This window comes from Bipolaris zeicola (genome assembly GCF_000523435.1).
Source record: "Bipolaris zeicola 26-R-13 unplaced genomic scaffold scaffold_245, whole genome shotgun sequence".
Classification (NCBI taxonomy): domain Eukaryota; kingdom Fungi; phylum Ascomycota; class Dothideomycetes; order Pleosporales; family Pleosporaceae; genus Bipolaris; species Bipolaris zeicola.
Window position 1 is genome coordinate 1,657 of NW_006912294.1, and position 17,341 is coordinate 18,997.

The 17,341-nt window shown below is 50.5% G+C and overlaps 5 protein-coding genes across 5 annotated transcripts; 4 read left to right on the forward strand and 1 right to left on the reverse strand.

Moving 5' to 3' along the window:
- Positions 1 to 2,107: 2,107 nt before the first annotated feature.
- On the forward strand, positions 2,108 to 2,338 carry COCCADRAFT_108020 (uncharacterized protein; the record flags this gene model as incomplete). The annotated part of the gene is made up of 1 exon (XM_007718638.1): positions 2,108 to 2,338. A coding segment is annotated over one exon (231 nt), but the record flags the coding sequence as incomplete, so codon positions are not given.
- Positions 2,339 to 2,761: 423 nt separating this feature from the next.
- Positions 2,762 to 5,523, forward strand: COCCADRAFT_8833 (uncharacterized protein; the record flags this gene model as incomplete). Its single annotated transcript, XM_007718639.1, has 2 exons — positions 2,762 to 2,995; positions 3,598 to 5,523. 2 exons carry the CDS (start codon positions 2,762 to 2,764, stop codon positions 5,521 to 5,523), a joined length of 2,160 nt encoding a protein of 719 aa, XP_007716829.1.
- A 4,096-nt stretch (positions 5,524 to 9,619) lies between these two features.
- On the forward strand, positions 9,620 to 11,347 carry COCCADRAFT_29960 (uncharacterized protein; the record flags this gene model as incomplete). Its single annotated transcript, XM_007718640.1, has 4 exons — positions 9,620 to 10,025; positions 10,080 to 10,256; positions 10,440 to 10,984; positions 11,033 to 11,347. 4 exons carry the CDS (start codon positions 9,620 to 9,622, stop codon positions 11,345 to 11,347), a joined length of 1,443 nt encoding a protein of 480 aa, XP_007716830.1.
- A 1,793-nt stretch (positions 11,348 to 13,140) lies between these two features.
- Positions 13,141 to 15,515, reverse strand: COCCADRAFT_40685 (uncharacterized protein; the record flags this gene model as incomplete). The annotated part of the gene is made up of 6 exons (XM_007718641.1): positions 13,141 to 13,402; positions 13,453 to 13,789; positions 13,847 to 14,035; positions 14,075 to 14,599; positions 14,654 to 15,286; positions 15,335 to 15,515. 6 exons carry the CDS (start codon positions 15,513 to 15,515, stop codon positions 13,141 to 13,143), a joined length of 2,127 nt encoding a protein of 708 aa, XP_007716831.1.
- A 253-nt stretch (positions 15,516 to 15,768) lies between these two features.
- On the forward strand, positions 15,769 to 17,315 carry COCCADRAFT_40686 (uncharacterized protein; the record flags this gene model as incomplete). The annotated part of the gene is made up of 3 exons (XM_007718642.1): positions 15,769 to 15,799; positions 15,849 to 16,311; positions 16,361 to 17,315. The coding sequence occupies 3 exons, from the start codon at positions 15,769 to 15,771 to the stop codon at positions 17,313 to 17,315; spliced, it is 1,449 nt and encodes a 482-aa protein (XP_007716832.1).
- Positions 17,316 to 17,341: the final 26 nt, after the last annotated feature.

The following is a 17,341-nucleotide window of genomic DNA, read 5'->3' on the forward strand; positions in this document are numbered from 1 at the left end:
TCCAAAAGTGCAGCGAGTTTGATGGCCGGACGAAGGACAATGGACAGATACTCGACTTCGGTGACGCGGCCATGCTCGGCGCTTCGACCCCGAGTTGCGGAGGTGGGCAGGCGTGTGATGAGATGGTGTCTGAAGTGCAAGCCGGAAGGCGACGAGACAGCAGATCAAGGTTCCCTGGTGGCGTGAGGCATAGGTGGCGGCGGAAGCGAAGTCAAAGGCCCAGGAACGTTTCGACTGTGGTTGCCAAATCGGACCCCAATCTCTCTCCATCAACACGCATGGTCTCCAGGGAACCATGGTGGCGGCGCATTGCCGTTGGCACCATGATCCAAGAGAAGACCAGGTTACTGCCGTCTTGTGCAGCTTCGCGCAGAGCTGGTTGACAGAAGCGTCAGCGTGCATTAGCCGGTGGATGGACAAGATGTTCGTCTGGAACTCTGGAAGCGTGTTTCCCTCCCAAACAGCTGTTGCAGGCCTCGTCGGAATAGGCCTAGCTCGATGCTCTCGTTGCAGACGGAACGTGGGCGCACACACACACACACACACACACACACACACACACACACACACACGCATGGCCTGCATGCTCGACTCCTTCACGCTCGCTTGCTTATTATGACCACCATTACGGTACTTTACCAGGGGGCTGGTCAGTCAGGCTTCCGGGCGCGCTTGAGCCAACCCAGGCATGTGGCGCGGCCGCCCGCCAGGTGCTGGCCTTGTTAGTCACTGTTCTTAGTACTTACTGTAATACGCGCGCGTGTGTGTGTAAGTATGGTGTGTACAAAATGCCACTACTATCACAATGGATTTGGGCTATTGCACCGGCATCGACGATCGCGTGCCGTGCTCGAGTGGACAGAGGATGCATAGCGAATTCTAAATTGCGGGGCAGCAGGCGTAGTTTTGTGTATAGGGAATGAGCAGTGCGGGACCCACGCTCAGATTCTGTTCGCAAACCTGTTCGGCGGTAGCCATGACCGCCCCCCCGTTGTGGAACAGGAGAGGACTTCATTTGCCCAAGTTTGCCCCAACACGACCGTTTCACGACTGCATGCCTTGTCATTGTGGCCGAGCACGGGCTCGTGTCCGAGTAATGGGAGTGGGTGGGCACCCATTCGGGACCGAAAAGGTCTTGGAACGACGCGATGAGAGTGGTGAAGGGCGTTGGAATCCTACGGACACAGCCGGCCTCTAACAGCGTCCAACGTCTTAATTAGCCTAATCCGTTCTGACAAGGTATCACTCATGACGCCCCTGGCCTTTGTAGTCGGCGACTCATTCGTTAGTAGCAAGCTCATGCCTGGCGACGAGGGATGCTTCCATTCCGGGGGCTGTTGGCAATGCTGAATTGCCTCATGGGGAGAGAGGATGCAGGGTATGACGGCACGGCCAGTCAATTAGTCAGTCAGTCAGCCAGTCCGACCGTCCGTCCGACGGGCAGTCGGCCAGTGCAGCAGCGGTCATGCTGGGAGCGTAGTGGTAGGTAGGTAGTAAGAGGGTACTTAGTAGCACTCGGTATGGGCGAGTGTCGGCAATGGTGGTTGTGCTCGTTGTCGAGTGCAGGCATATAGCTCGCCCCTTCACATTCTCCTATAACTGTGTCAGAGACAGTTGCAACACGGCTCGGTGACTTGATTGCGAGGCCATGCGAAGGTTTGCAAGTTGAAGAATTAAAGTTTTCGGCGTGGCCACACCCCTGCAACCGCACCAGTCTCAAACCTTGAGGCCGACTTTAGGTGCTGAGCTGACGAGTGACGGGGACACCATTATTCATTTACCTGGGCGCGGTGGGTGTGGTTGCAGTCGCAGGCGCTGGCTGATTGGCGGCAGGTCACGAGCAGTTCCTATTGCTACCGCTGTCCCAAGACATGGCACAAGGGTGGTTCCTTCTTTGAACGGCGCAGCAAGCAGTGTCGCGCCCATGGTGACCGACCGACCCCATCCCATCCCATCCCATGCGCGCCCCCCCTGCCCGCTCGGCTAAACTCTGGAGTTGATCTGCCCTGCCCCTGCCCTACCAGGCTACTCACTTAGCAGACAAGACTTACCAGGCTCCCAGGCTACCAGGCTCGCACCTGCCCGGCCCTTGCCCTTGCTTGCCCTTGCCTGCCCTTGCCCTCTTGTCCTTTGCGCTTGCCCCCTCTTAGCCCTTGCGCTTGCGCTTGCCCTGCACCTGCCAGGCCCCTGCTCTCACTCCCCCCTGCCCCCCTTGCCCTCCTCGGCGCCGTTGGCGACTTCCCTGCCGCCCAGGGCCCCGGCGCGCGCTTTCACATTGTTCGGCGGGACGATGCTGCACTCTGGTGTGTTACACCCATTCCTTCGCTTCACAGCTTGACAGCGCCCAAAACGGCACGCTCCCGGAGCCAACTGTTTGAGGCTTCGTCTAGGCTCATACCTTGCGTAGCTGCATGAGCGTCTTGCTCAGGATCTGCTTGTTTCTCCACGTGGATTCGTCTCATCGACGTGCCTGCCTGTTAATACCCTCTACTATATATACCACTGACCGCGCTACGTCCATGCCTTGTGTTACACTACTACTCATTGCCTTCTTCTTGCTTGACCCTATTTTAAACACGACGCTCCTTATCTTGTCTTGCACAAAACTCCAGTCTACTACATTCCTCCCACTCAACTCGCTCCTTCCTCTCATTTAAGACTACACTACTACTACTCAACACTCACACTCACACATACACACTACACTACACTACCTACCACCATCTCGGTCACCATTGCTACCAACAATCCCACCGCAGACATGGGTGGCAACACTGAACATATAGTCGGCCACGGCTATCTCTCCCTCGGCCAGGCCGTCAACGTTGCTCAAAACAGTGAAGGCGGTGTCGACCAGCGCCTCGCTCAGTTTCTCGAAAAACGCCTTGCCGAAGTCTGGGCAAAACTAAACGCTCATCCCGGATCCTACGTTCTTCCTCCAGACGAGTTTGCTCTCTTGAACTACTACCGCACACGCTTTGGAGACAACGAGATCGTACGAAACGCCACTAAGCGCTTTTGGGACAACCACAAGGGCAGCCAATAGCCCCGTCGCCTTTCTTCTTCCCACCCCACCCAACCACAACCAGTCAGGAGCACGGCAACCATTTCTCGCACTTTGCCAGCCAGTATTTCAATATCGCTGCAACCATGACCGTCTCAAGTTGTCATTTATTGCTCTTTCCACGAGACGCCGCCTGGCCCTCTATTGATTATCAAGGTACACAACACCTTCCTACTGCCAAGTACAAGCGCTCACACTCGTCAGAAAGCAGTCACAAATCGACCTGACCTGCTTCGTCTGGGTTTTGACGGCGCACCTATATACCGGGATTTTTTTCTTATTTTCTTCCCAAGATACCTCTGAATACGGAGTTTACGGCGTTTTGAGCATCATACCACTGCCGACCAGTCCTCGAAACGACACGGGGCATCATGCATGGTCGGAGTTACGAGAGCGATGGAGTCTTTGGATGGCGTTATGGTGGATTTATAGAACTGGCCGCGGCGTCACTTGGACGAGCAACACCTAGCTCCGTCCTCATAACAATGTTTTCAATGCTAATCACCCTGTCCCAATCCGCCGATGTTCACAAGGGCCCGAAGAGGCCCCCTCCCCTACTCCAGTGCCTACAGCCCGTGCCGCCAGTCCTCAGTCCAGTGGACGGATGTCAACAGATTATCATGGAGCACACTTTTGCCTCCTCTTACGGTCAGCCATTTGTCAGTGAATACAATCCTCCCGACTGCAGCTTCAACAGGGTTACTTTCAACTTCACCGTCACTTCCGCCGGCACACAGTTTGACAGGCTCGGCCTTATGTTCCTTGATGACACCGAGGTTTTTCGGACTTCGACTGCAGAGCCAACGCAGACTGGCATCATTTGGAGCTACGTCAAAGACATGAGTGGTTATTTGAGCCTGTTCAAGAAGCCGCATAAAATCATTTTCGATCTAGGAAACGTCGTTGATTATAGGTACACTGGCTCCTGGAATACAACACTGACGGCAACCTTCTTTACTGCGGACGACGAGATTGAGCCAGCAGATGTCATCATTCCAATTTCTGCTCGGAAGTCTGTCGATGACTCCCCAAGCGCATTCATTGTACCAGGAACTAGAGCAGTCGACAATATCATGTTGCCGCCAAATGCCAAGAAAGCCGTGGTGACCATTTCCGCTTGTGGACAAGCTGCCGAGGAATTCTGGTGGAACAACGTACTTTCTTCCGACACCAGTGTTTTTGGGGTAGACAAACCGCTACATGGTTACTCGCCCTTCCGAGAGATTCAACTCCTCATTGATGGACAGTTAGCTGGGGTTGCTTGGCCTTTTCCAGTCATCTTTACTGGAGCCTTTCTCCCAGTGTTATGGCGACCAGTAGTAGGAATCGATGCATTCGACCTCCAAGAAGACGAAATCGACATCACACCTTTCATACCATTACTCAACGATGGCAAAAATCATATATTCGAAATTCAAGTTCTAGGTATTGCCGATGATGGAAATGGTACGGGCACGTTCACGACAGCTATTGAATCACATTGGGTCGTCACTGGCAAAGTCTTTGTTTGGCTTGACGCAAACACCACGCCTCTAACGGGAACGGCACCCGTGTCAGGCTCAGCCGCTTCTATTCGGCTGTATTCTGATACGAAGGAAGGCACATATAGCGCTGGTGTTTACTCTTTAACTTGCTCGGTCCAAGTAGCACGCAGCATATACATCGAGTCGACATTGGATACTGCTGATGGACGAAGGACGGCCGTATGGAGCCAGAATTTGACTTTTTCCCATATGGGAACGTTGAGCAACATGGGAAACGATCAAATTACGCGCCAGTCTACTGTTGGTAAACAAGCTACACTAGCGGGTTACTCGAAGAGTTTCGAATATCCTCTTTGGGCCCGTTGGTCATCCGAGATCGCGCTGGATGGCAATATCAGCATTGATGCAAGCATGCGGCAAGGAAAACAGGCGCAGCAGTTGGGTGACCTAGCATTTCCTAACAGTTGGAAGACGTTTGACTACACTCGCTTGCCAACAGCGTTTTCTCCCAGACGTACTTTTCTTGGCTCCAACATGAACAACTCGCAGAATGCTACAGCACGTGTCCTGGCCCACCCTTCTCTAGGGAAATCGTATCGCTCAAGTAGCACAGAGCAGCATATGACGCTTAGCGGCGTTGGCACTGCACATGAGGGAACTGTGGTCCAGGATAGCACACGTGTCCCCGACCGAGCTGGGCAAGTCTGGTCAGCAAGACCCCCTTATCAGGAACTATACGAAAGGAGAATTGTAGCGGCCAACAAATCGGTCGTGTATGACGGTGAAAGTTACGGCGGTCAAGTCCGCGGTCAAAGCACCTTTTCCGCTGCCGGTGGGCAGGAGGTCAATGGCGCCGGTCACGGTGGGGCGCACGAATTTGCGGCAAAGCCAATCGAGGCAAGACTAGGGCGGGGACCCGCTTTGGCGGGAACTTTGACGAAGGTGGGGACTAGGAGAAGAGCAGTGTGGGACTAGGCAGGTCTACCGATGCCGTGTAAGCAGCACATTTAGATGGGCAGACAATACGACATAGCATGCAAGCAGGGGCATTTGGGGCAGTTTTCTGCTGGTGCCATGGAAATTTCCATGTTTGGTAACAAACCGGTAACTGTCATGTCGCTTTGGGATAGGGGGGGGCAATGCGCTTGGAAGCGACGTCTTTCATTTTCTTCATTTATAGTAGTTCGCTTAGCTTGGTAGTCCCACCGCATGTATAGTGCATGCACACATCTCCGTTGTCACACTACGCCATTGATCAGCAATCAAAAACGCACGCCATGCACGCTGTTGGTGGTGCTCTGGATCATGCTCTTGCGATTGAAGCACGTCGATCTTATCGGTTCGAAGGGGCTCTTACGAATGCACCATTCAAAAGCGGTGTCTTTGGCGTGACATGCGGCTGCAGCGACTGCATCCGCAGAGGGGAAAAAAATCAAACAACAATAAGGCCAAAAAAAAGAGGCACGGATAGATTAGTTATCTCCCTTCCGCCACACTTTGTGTCTGGCTCCTGGGCATTCGTGCGTTCCTAAGCCAAAAACGCGTCACGCTGCGCCACTAAATCTCCGTGTTCTTTGACCACCACGTCGGTTGCGGGTTACAAAGTTCCACAGTATGTCAATTTGCAAATCTTATATACAGAATAGGCCCTTGCCAAGCACAGTAGTTTTCTAGGCGAAAGCCTTAGCAACCGTGAAACTTTCGCTTACACCAGGGCATCTGCCGCCTGAGCGTCCATGTTCATGCAGCTGCCGCTCCACCCCCCCCCCCCAATATCAACTTTTTTTGGATGCACGGAAAATCGTGGCTGCATGTACCCGACGGCGACTTGTGATGGGGCTACACATACATATGTATGTACTGTACATCATGGCCAGGCACCGGGGAGGAGGGGAGTGCATGCCACGGTCGACGTGATTTGACAGTATTTGACCGTGTCGGGCGTAACCAGAACCTAACGCATGCGGCACCGCGAAACGGCATTCCTTGTGTTGTATTCTTCTTTTCTCAACTAGGCGTGTAGTGCTGTGGCTAGTGGCGTTGCGAAGCGCCCCCCCCCCGTCTGGGTACGCATGCCGTCTTTTGCGCAACTGGAGCGATAATGACCGCCCTTGCCATAGCCGGGCTCTTTGTGTGAGTAAGTAAGGCACTCACCTGAAACCCGGTCGCAGGCACAAACGAAGGCGAAGATGTGGGGAATGGGTGCCGGCAAAGCAGACGCCTTAGGTCGCACATTGTGCCTTACTTGGTACTATAATATTACACGCCTCAGATACGTGCAAAGCGAGCAACGAAGGCTTCGCTGCGGGCAATTGCTGGCGCTTTGCTCCTTTGGGCGGTCGGAGGCAAACATGTCGGTAGTTGCGCATTGGCGCGCTTAAATGGCCAATTTCCAACTCGTCCGGATCCAAGCGTCGTCGTTTGCTTTGACGCGCGCTCCCGTGGGGTGCGTGTAAGCGGGAGATTTGCAGTGGATCCGTGCAGGCGCCGCGTCTCCTCGTGGCAAGCCTGAAACGCGGGTAATGTGCTTTAGACCATGGCCGTGTTGCTGCTAGGCCTTGCATGCATTATTTCGACGTTGTCATATACCTCACGCGACACGAGCTGAAGGGGGGCCCCGCGGCCTCCGGCCTGCCTGACCAACCCACCCACCGCTCCCAGGGGGTGCACTTCGAAATCTTTAAAGTTTTGCTCCTCGGCATCATGATGTCATGGCTCTGGACGAGCACGAAAAATTGAAACTCCGGCCCTGCACTTCTCGGCACTTTGTCCTCGCAGCCCGCACAACTCTCTTTTCCCGCGCCCTGCTTGGCTCACAGGGCATTGCGTACTACCCTGAGGCAGATCAATCGTATTGGGGAAATGCAATCCGGATTTGGTCAAAGGACCCATGGCCATTGGACAGGATTATGGCTCGGCGCTACAAAAAAAAGCGAATTCTACAGCCTCTCACGGCACGCCGGGGATGGTCCACACTGCCGTGTTTTCTAACCATGGATGCCGAACACGCCTCGGATTTTGGTTGTCGATCCGAAATGCCCCTTCAAGATATGCCCTTTCCTGTCAACATCCGGATTGCCGGTCATCGGTTGTAAGCCATTGGACTCGCAGCTAACTGCATATATACATACGAACCTGGCACATAAAGGCTGGTGCTGTGATCGGTAGGCAAAACTCGCGTATCGCTACTGACAGCTGTCGCGACTCCATTACTCGCTTACTCTCAACCCTATAGAGATCCCAGATTTAACATTCGGAATAGCCGAGCGACGCGGACGAGTACCTGGTTGACAGCTCGGGACGAGCGATTCAGCTCTACTTTGTGACAAAGAAATAGGGTTTGGAAGCAGACAAGCAATGTGGCAGCTCGTGGTGTTGACTGGAAATGATGACCGCACGCCGCTCCACGCCTAAACCATGCCGCGGCCCGCTATTGAAAACGGCCGACTAGCGCTGTTGCTCGAACACGCACACACAGACTTACATGCTTAGTGTATACCTACCATTCGTTGGTATTTTTGAGCATCATTGTTGTGCGCAGCTGGAGTCGCAGCTGAGAAACCTTGTATACTCAGCCACCAGAGACCAAGTGGTGATAGCCATATTCCACCTGGTTTAGGAATAGCTACGGCTCACGTCCCCTAATCTTTCGCCATCACAGCAGTTATACGCCTGGACCAATCATAATGGAAAGCGCCTTCGTCCATTACCAGGTCAATAGTCACCTCTGCGACGGTGCATGCACGAAATGTGAGCGAGTCACATATCTGGTCGGGTCACTTCGCCGTGCATGACTATCCAGCACCATAAGCCATCGATCGGATGGACAACCCCTCCCCACTTCCGCGCGCATTATGCGGTAATACAACGTGTACATTTTCCGGACTTTATTTTGAACCCCTCCCCCAGAACACCAAAAAGTATGCATGTACTGCAGGGACTCTTGGGCCTCATTTCCCGGCATGCCCATGCCTGTGGCGGGAATAAAAGGAGATCTAGAAGTAATGAACAGTCGATCATCAGAAGAACATCAGCCCACTTTCTGGGGGGGCTTGCTCGATGCCAAAGCCTTAGGGAAACTTTATTTTTTTTGAAGTTTCGGTGCCTCGGCGCAAATGCTCTGTGGCTTTGCGGAAGGGTTGTGTTTGGCTCTTGTGGTAATCAATAGAAGGGCCGACCGGATTACTCTAGCCTGACCGAACTGCTTGCACAAGACAAAGAGGCCTGGGCCAGACTACAAGGCGGGCAGGGTTTACTTGTATGTTTTGTGTATGATATTACACCTAGCGAGAAAAAAATGTACTAGAGTTCGTTTATGGTGTTCTAGTCTAGGAATGGACCAGGGCTTACTTACGGAATACTTGTCTAATATGTGAGCTTAATAAGGAGGAAATCGTATGGCTATGCAAATGGCGTTAGTGAGGTTTACTAGGCTAAAGAAACCTTATTTATCGGTATAATTTATCTCTAGAGATGGAAGCTGGGAGTGGGAGATAGGTAGTACTAAGATTGGATTTTGCTGCCTCTCAGTCACATAGCTAAGTATTAGTAACTCTGGAAATCCAGACCCAGATGGCTTACCGTGGATTTTCGCCGACGTAACGTTCAAGAGTCTTTCGTCATTTCCCTTGCTTTAATTGAACGGTTGCGGACCACCGACAATATGCTTGATGATTTCATCACGTTACATCATGTGTGGTCACGTGCATGAGCCGACGTCATCATGTAGATGTCGTCTGGAACCACGGCGAATTCTGATGAATCGCTAAGGAATGGACCTGAGCTGTCTGGTACGCTCTCGATCAAAGTACAAATATTTCCACGAACTAGCGAGTCCGCCATGGAGCGAACGTATGGGGAACAATGGCAATCAATGGCCAAAGATGGGGAACTGTGGGGGCCGCTGCGTTGTCGATGATTGTGACTCGTTGACTTGGTAGCCGCCTTCCTCATTTTCGCGTGGCGTCCATAGCTGATTAACCCACCACTCTTTTCGTTCAGCCTTCCACTACGTCTCAATGTCTTCGTCACAGACCTCCATCCATCTGTCCGGATTACTACACCAGACACCATGGACCAGCCAACACCCCCGAAATCCATCGCAGACCATGACAAGACTGCACAGCAACATCCAGAGCCTAGACTCGTAGCTGAGCCTCGTTTTAAACCCGAAGATAAGGCCGAAAACACACTAACGGTCAATCGCGGGGCAATTCGTGTGCCGTCCCCAGATCCCTCCCTGGTCTCGATTGACGATTCCAACAATGTACGCATTGGCCGGACCCCAGATCGTAGTAGTATCCCTTTTTATCATGCGAGACAGTTGTCTCGGTCCCCTAGTCCCCCGCGGAGTTTCAAGGGCAGGATACAAGCATCATGGACTGCTAACAAAGGTTTGGCTCTTGTTTTGATTTCGCAGCTGTTTGGCACACTGATGAATGTCACAACACGCATGTTGGAAATGGAAGGAAACAATGGTAAATTGGTTTTTTCTGAAGTCAAGTTTCTATTGCTTGCTGACTGCAACATAGGCAATGGATATGATCCTTTCCAGATACTCTTTGCTAGGATGAGCATAACCGTCATATTATCTTCTTTGTACATGTGGTATAGGAAGACGGAGCACTTTCCGTTCGGTATGAAGGAAGTACGCCCGTTACTGATAGCCCGAGGCCTGACTGGCTTCTTTGGTGTCTTCGGCATGTATTGTAAGTGATGTACTCCATTCATGGGTTATCCATGTGTGTACAAGGGTCTGTTCAAAGACTTCCGACTTGGCTTAGTCTCGGAGTTGACAACTATTCTGGGGAGCCTTGTCTACATTCTTTTGGACTTTCTTACTATACCATTCACGGACCTTACTGATAGATTATAGTGCTGACTTGTCGCAGATTCTTTAATGTATCTTCCCCTAGCTGATGCGACAGTCATCACTTTTCTCGCGCCTAGTCTTGCATGCTGGGCATGCTCCTACCTCATCGACGAACCGTTCACTCGGATGGAACAGATCGCAGCATATGTCTCACTCTTCGGCGTTGTTCTGATTGCACGGCCCGTCTCTCTTTTTGCCGCTCTTTCTCATTCTCCAGAGACAGTAACGCCTGTCAGCGCCAACCCAGATCCGCTTCCTGCCAACACAACGACTGCATCACCGGACCGCCTTGCCGCAGACTATGATTCTGTAACTCCTAAGCAAAGAGCGATTGCAGTTGGCGTAGCTATGCTTGGTGTTTTGGGGGCTGCTGGAGCATACACGACTATTCGCTGGATTGGCAAACGTGCTCATCCTCTCATCACTGTCAATTATTTTGGAGCCTGGTGTACGATTGTCAGTATTGTAGCCATGTTTACCATACCAGGTGTTGGCTTTCTACTTCCAAGCAACCTCGTAGACTGGTGTTATCTGATATTCCTCGGTATCTGCGGCTTCATCATGGTACGTTTTGTTAGCTTCCTTCGATGCTATTCCATTAACATTCTCCAGCAATTTCTCTTAGCAGCCGGCCTGCAATATGAGAAGTCATCTCGTGCTACCAATATGGTTTACATGCAAATGTTATTCGCTCTCTCATTTGACAAACTCGTCTGGGGCACAACGCCAGGCGCCCTGTCCATCATTGGCTCTTCACTCATCCTAGGCTCTGCGATTTATGTTGCTATGAACAAGGAACATTCAAACAAGGTTATGCAAAGGGAGAGGGGAAATGGAGAGGAGGAGATGGGGCTTATAGCCCCGGAGTATGATAATGAGCAACGAGACCATGGTGAGACGGATGTACAGATGAGGCCGTCAAGATGATTTTCTTTGATGATTGTACATGGCGTTTGCATAGGGAAAGATTGGTTGCATTTTAGAAACAACAAGTACACGGTGTATAAAGCGCAATTACCAGATATAGACATACAAGCAATGACGCTATCAGTTAATCTTTTACTATCAACACGCACGATTGGGGTTTGCGCACGTCACACCAGTTATGGAGAACACAGAACCAGTCCAAGTGCCCCCTACCAGTACCAAGGCGGCGCGCTTCAAGTTGCTCCATGCAGCACATCAGGCGGAGCCTCTCCACTCGACACGATTCGCTTCAGTACCATCCATACAGTCATAACCTTTACTCTTACCATTCTGACCTCCTGTCTTCCAAGAATTTTTCCACTTGGTATATTCTCATTGATTGCAAGGGGGTGTTCAAGTAAGCAGCCACAAACAATCTCGAAACGGGGGGAAAATTGTAAATTCCGAAACCGCCGGTGAGTTTAGTGTGTAGTAGTCGACCCCCTCCCCCCGCTTTCGTGAACAACAAAGAAAAAATAAGCCCTTATCCCGACATCCCCAAATGCGCTTGAGAGAAAACAAAGACAAAAACACAAAGTTTGTAGAGTGGGTATTACAACGGAAATTTCGCGTATCGAACTTACTCAATTATCCGAGGCGTAACTGTATTAGATTGGGTGGTCCTACACATTAGCCGATCAATATCCTAAGTATTACTTTTGCGTGCAACACCAAGCGAAAATCATTACATATTGAGTATATTTACTGCAAAAAACTCGAGTTTCACATCACAACTCAAAACCGAAGCGCATTCAGCGCTTTCGCATCCTTCCTCCGTGGCGCAATTGGCTAGCGCGTCTGACTGTTACACCAGTAGCTTATCAGGAGGTTGAAAGTTCGAGCCTTTCCGGGGGAGTTGTTTATTTTTTGCCATTTTTTTTCTCTCTCTCTCTCTATCATCACTTTTCTTTTTCTTCCTTGGCTAGTTTTACCATACGGACGTAACAACATAATCCTTGCTTACTCCGATGTACACCTGCAGAATAGACTTTCTTTGCATGGGTATGTAGATTAGTGGATGCAAGTATGTAACGGTCGGGTGGTTTTTTTTGGAATTTTTGGCACCAGGGTACTAGTATACACGCCTGCTTGTTTTAGTAGAACGCCCGAGCTGGGTATTACTACAGCAAGGAACGCTGGTGGCCCTGTTTTTTTTCTCATAATTCTTTGCAAGGTTCGATTACTCTGCATGGTTCAATGTCGTTGCTAGGTTTCATGGACCCTTGGATCGCTGGCATGGGTTGTGTGTGTACTATGCGTCTGTGCAGCAACGGTATAAAAATGGCTCATGCGGTTATTACAAGACGTTTTAGGACCTTCTTTTTTTTCCTTTATTTCGTCCGTCATTTTAATTGGCTTCGTCTCACGATTAGCTCTCAAGAGCTGAATTTTTTTGTTCCATGGGGGTCACGTAGATACTCGGACAACCTCGGGTATACGGAATATGCATTTTCGTTCGGAAGTTTTTTCTCGGTGACGTTCTGAGGTCTAAGATTATTCCTAGACTGTGCATGAAGATGTGAAACTAGCTGGGGGGGAGTCTTGCTCGTGTGTGTGGGGGTAGATCTGGTATTCACTTCTCTGTGCAGGGATGGTTGTGGACTTAATCGCATTTGTATGCACGGTCGATACGGCGTTACATTGATAAACTGAATTGCGATAAACGGCTAATTTTCTTATCAGTATGCTCCCTGCTCCTTCTTCACGCTGGGCACCTTCTTGACCCGGTTCCAAGACTGACTCTCATCAAGGGGTTAAACCCTGGACATCTGCACGCTCGTAAATCTCGCTCTCCCGTCTTCAACCTTGAGCACGTTCACGGGGACTTTGGTGCGGAGCATGGGCTCCTCGCCGGGTAGATTCATAGGTGCGGAGAAACCGGCAACACGGGAGATGGGGGTGCTGCAAGTGGGGCATTTCCAGGGCGTTGTTTGTTGGGAATCAGGTTCGGTGGCGCTGCCTTCCTCAATTGCTTTGATGCATATATTGCAAAATTGGTGATTGCAGGGGCGTACGCTGGGGTTTGATTCGTTAGTAAGAATAAGGCGAGTGAGCGCGGCACTTACATGCAATCACACAGTCGAATCTCACACGTCGTACACATTTTGGGTCTTGTCGGATTGAATTCCGGTTCCGTGGTTATACCCACATGTTTGTCCATCTGGCTGACACTCTTGACGCTGTCGAAATCTCCGCCATCAAGTCGCTCATCGACTTTCTCTTCAACGACCCAGAACTGACCGCCAGTCTTGGCGTACCTCTTCACGTCCATAGGTGGAGGCTGAGGAACAATATGTGTGACCTTTTCGCAGCTCTCGGGATCAAGAATGTGCACGTGGAGAATGCGCGCTGCGGCATGGTTCCATGTTGTAGGGGTATTTCTGTCTTTGTATATGTCTTGGACTTTTGTTGGTTATTAGTATGACCCACAGAGGAAAGCAAACATATAGGGTAACGTACTTAGTTTCCCTCCGGCAGCTAAGCCCATGGTCTTGATGTTTTTGACTTGGGTTTCGGTAAGCTCCATCAATCCTCTTCTGCCTTCACTCTCGGTCTTAACATGCATTGTGATGCCTTGGGCTGCATCTACGTCAGATTGGCAACTAGATAATCTGGAACTTTGACTCTGGCGCCTCATAACAGGAAGGGCTGAGGTCAATGGGCTTGAGGTGGATCTTAGGGAACTACTTAAAGGCGGACTAAGGGATGAACGAGGACCATTGGCCAATCCAGTTTCATTGGTCAATCCCAATGTTGAACTGAATGATTGGAACAAAGTTGAATCGCGTGCCTGTGTGCCCGGAGAGCACCTCAACGCTAGCGTTGGTGGATACATAGGCATGATACCGCCATCAGCTTTGAGTTCGACAAGCGGCATCGAAGATGAATCAAAATCTTGAGGAAGCTTATTCTCGCCCATTTCCTCGACCTCTGACGTGACCAAGTCTCGAATTTGGAAACGTGTTTGGTAGGTTGGATCATTTGGATATGATCTGAGAATGTCACCGATCTTGCAGCCGAGTTCACGAGGGGTGTAGAACTCTTTCAGTCCATCGTTTCGGTATTTGTTATCGCCTTTGAATGTGATGTATTGTTGTTTTGCGTACGACCACAATTGTTTGCCTTGCATCATTTCAGGCGTGACTTCGAGCTGTAGTCCTCCATGCTTTTCTTCTGAAGTTTTCTGACCTTCGACAGTGTATCCAGAACCCACTGTGGTCAGTAGTTAGTGCATATGTCATATAATTTCTTGATCTGTATACGAACATGGCATGGCAACGAACTGGCGAACAATACCAGGAGCTACACAAATACCATCCAGCCATTTCTGTCCAGGTATGACGACGTAGTCCTGCAAATTGCTCTCATCTTTCGTATCCAGCCCCGTTTGCATTTCCTGCCCAGTTATGGCATTCACATGGCCGACGAAGACCCGTACTGCATACTTATGAGAGCCTTGCTGGAAGTTGAGCCACATGGCTTCTCTCTGCCACATTGAGAAGAAGACACCACCTGCTTCCTTGACATTTTGTGGGAGGCGTTTCGAGTAGGCGTCTACGCTGAAGAGCTCATACCGTCCCAATGAAGATGGCAGGTGGTGTAATTTGTTATCGTCGGGTATGCGTACAGTTCGCTCAAACGTTACGCAAAACCCACGATTGTCTCGTACCTCACGCCGAGAAGTACTCAGTTCATCGATTCTGAATTCAAGAGGTGGAACGTGGTGCGAATTTGCGTGTGATATTAGCGTTTCACTGATCTTTATTGTGGTGGGAGTGGAGGCTTGATCGTCTGCTACCACAAGGACTTCGTCGTGTTCTTTCACCAGAAATTCCGGCATCTCTTTTTGGTGCTCGATACCACCATTCACCAGTATTTTAGGCACCGCAAAGCCGAACTCTAACCGTCGTCAAGATATCTATGAGAGAAGGGCGGCAGATGTTATACCTTCGATTTTGTTCCAAAGCCCATGCCATATCACCTCGTCTTCATTCAAGGTCATAGAGACGGTGTACAACCCGGAGTCTTGGTCTAGGGTGGCAGTCCATTCATTTTGCTCGACATCCCTGATCTTTTGCAGACCCTCGATGACGACCTTGCGGAGGTTTGTAGGTGCACTTGACGACATTGTTGCAGTTTTGAAAGAGTGAAAGCTCGACAAGAATATGAGGGGCACTGGATAAGTTTTGGAGTTCAAGCTAAGAGCGAAGGTGCCTGCCAGGCTGAGAAGGTGCTTTTAGCCCTCATAACTGCCAGCCGCCTCTAAAACGAAGCGGGGTCGCATCAGCCGCACAACTGCGCCTTCCTTTGTGGTGCTCAGCCTGATCACCAGGCCACTGCTGTTCAGATCTCAACATCGCCATAGCAAAAACAAAGAAACGATGTCGTTTGGGTTTTCAATCGGGGACATTAGTGAGTATGTCGCTTCGCATGATGTGAGAAGGACGCTAATGGTGTGTAGTACTCCTCAGTCAACTAGCGTATGGTCTCTACTCAAGCATCAGTTCTGGAAGGAAGGCAGCCTCGCGCGATCTCAAAGAACTTGAGGACGTACTTTTCAGCCTAAAATGTGCCTTGGACCATCTGGGAGAAGCTTCCAAGGATCTGCTTGCACGACCAGATCGGCATGGAGGAGCAAATTTCAAAGAGAAACTAGATGCGATGATGAATGCCTGCGCGTCTACTCTAAAAGAACTAGAAGCCATGACTGAGAAGTACCGTTCGATTGAGAGCGCAGCTGTAGAGAATGCAGCGGCCAACAGAGGCAAAGCGAAGTTGCGCACATTAGACGACATGAAGAAAAGCATCCAAGTCAACTGGTATAGGGTACGGTGGGACCGTGAAAAACTGTCGCTGCAACAATATCGCGAGAAGCTGAAGTCGCATACTGATGCGATAAATCTCATACTGACTTCTATGATCTGGTAATTTCTGTATCCCTGCGGTCAAATCAGTCGGAAGCTAACTGTTCAGGGCAAACTCTACCCTCGCAGACGATAAAAGCACACAGAGCCATGAGAAGACGCATGGGTTGTTAGAGCAAGTGCTGAAAAAGTCAGAAGCTGATGATTCAGTCAGAAGCATAGTTGAGGACATCCGCAATATGCTCACACAGGTCGATCTGGGTGCGAGAAAGGTCCCTGAAACTCAACCGGCCCCCGTGGTACTATCAAGTAACTCGGCATTTATCGCTGCATATACACATAGTCCATCACCGATTATAAAAGGCAATGTCTTTGCCACGAGTTATGCACAACGTTCTGCTTCAGTCAACATAAATCTGAACCCAGCACTGCCAATCAGACCACCTCGCGGGCATATGAAAAGAGTTTTGTTCTCATCTGGAGCTGCGGAGACGCTATTCCATGATCACCAACATGCACCGGAGATTCAAAACGAGCTATCAAGCGCTGTAGGTCAGATAAACTTGCCTTCAGAGACTATTGATCTCAACGCTAGGCGCCGTGCTTTTGGTGAAGAGGAGTATGAGGCCTTCAGGCAGCGCCACCCCATAGAGGAAAAAGTTAAAAAGCCATCTTTCTTGACGCCCGCGACTCCGACTATCCAAGATCTCTATGATGGCATAATATACCTCTTCTCGTCCCTGCCAGAGGGCAAGCAACAGACAGACGAGCTAAAGTTTGCAACTCAACGCTGGACACAGGGACTATCCCTTCTAATCAAGAATACCACACCTGATGCAGAGTCTGATGATGGATTTCTCCATTTGCTACAGATGCTGAACAGAACTGTAGAGGGCAGTGCCAAATCAGTGCGAAAGCTCTTCTACGAGGTCTCAGGCTCTGCGGGTTTGCTGGGTGCTCTGGATCAGATATCAGCGACCTCGAAAAGTGTTAGAGTGATGAAGGAGATTGAGGATTTTCAGGATGCTAAAGAAGAGTGGGAAGACGATAATGGTGGTAATTGAATATAGATGGTCTAACGAGTAGCCGT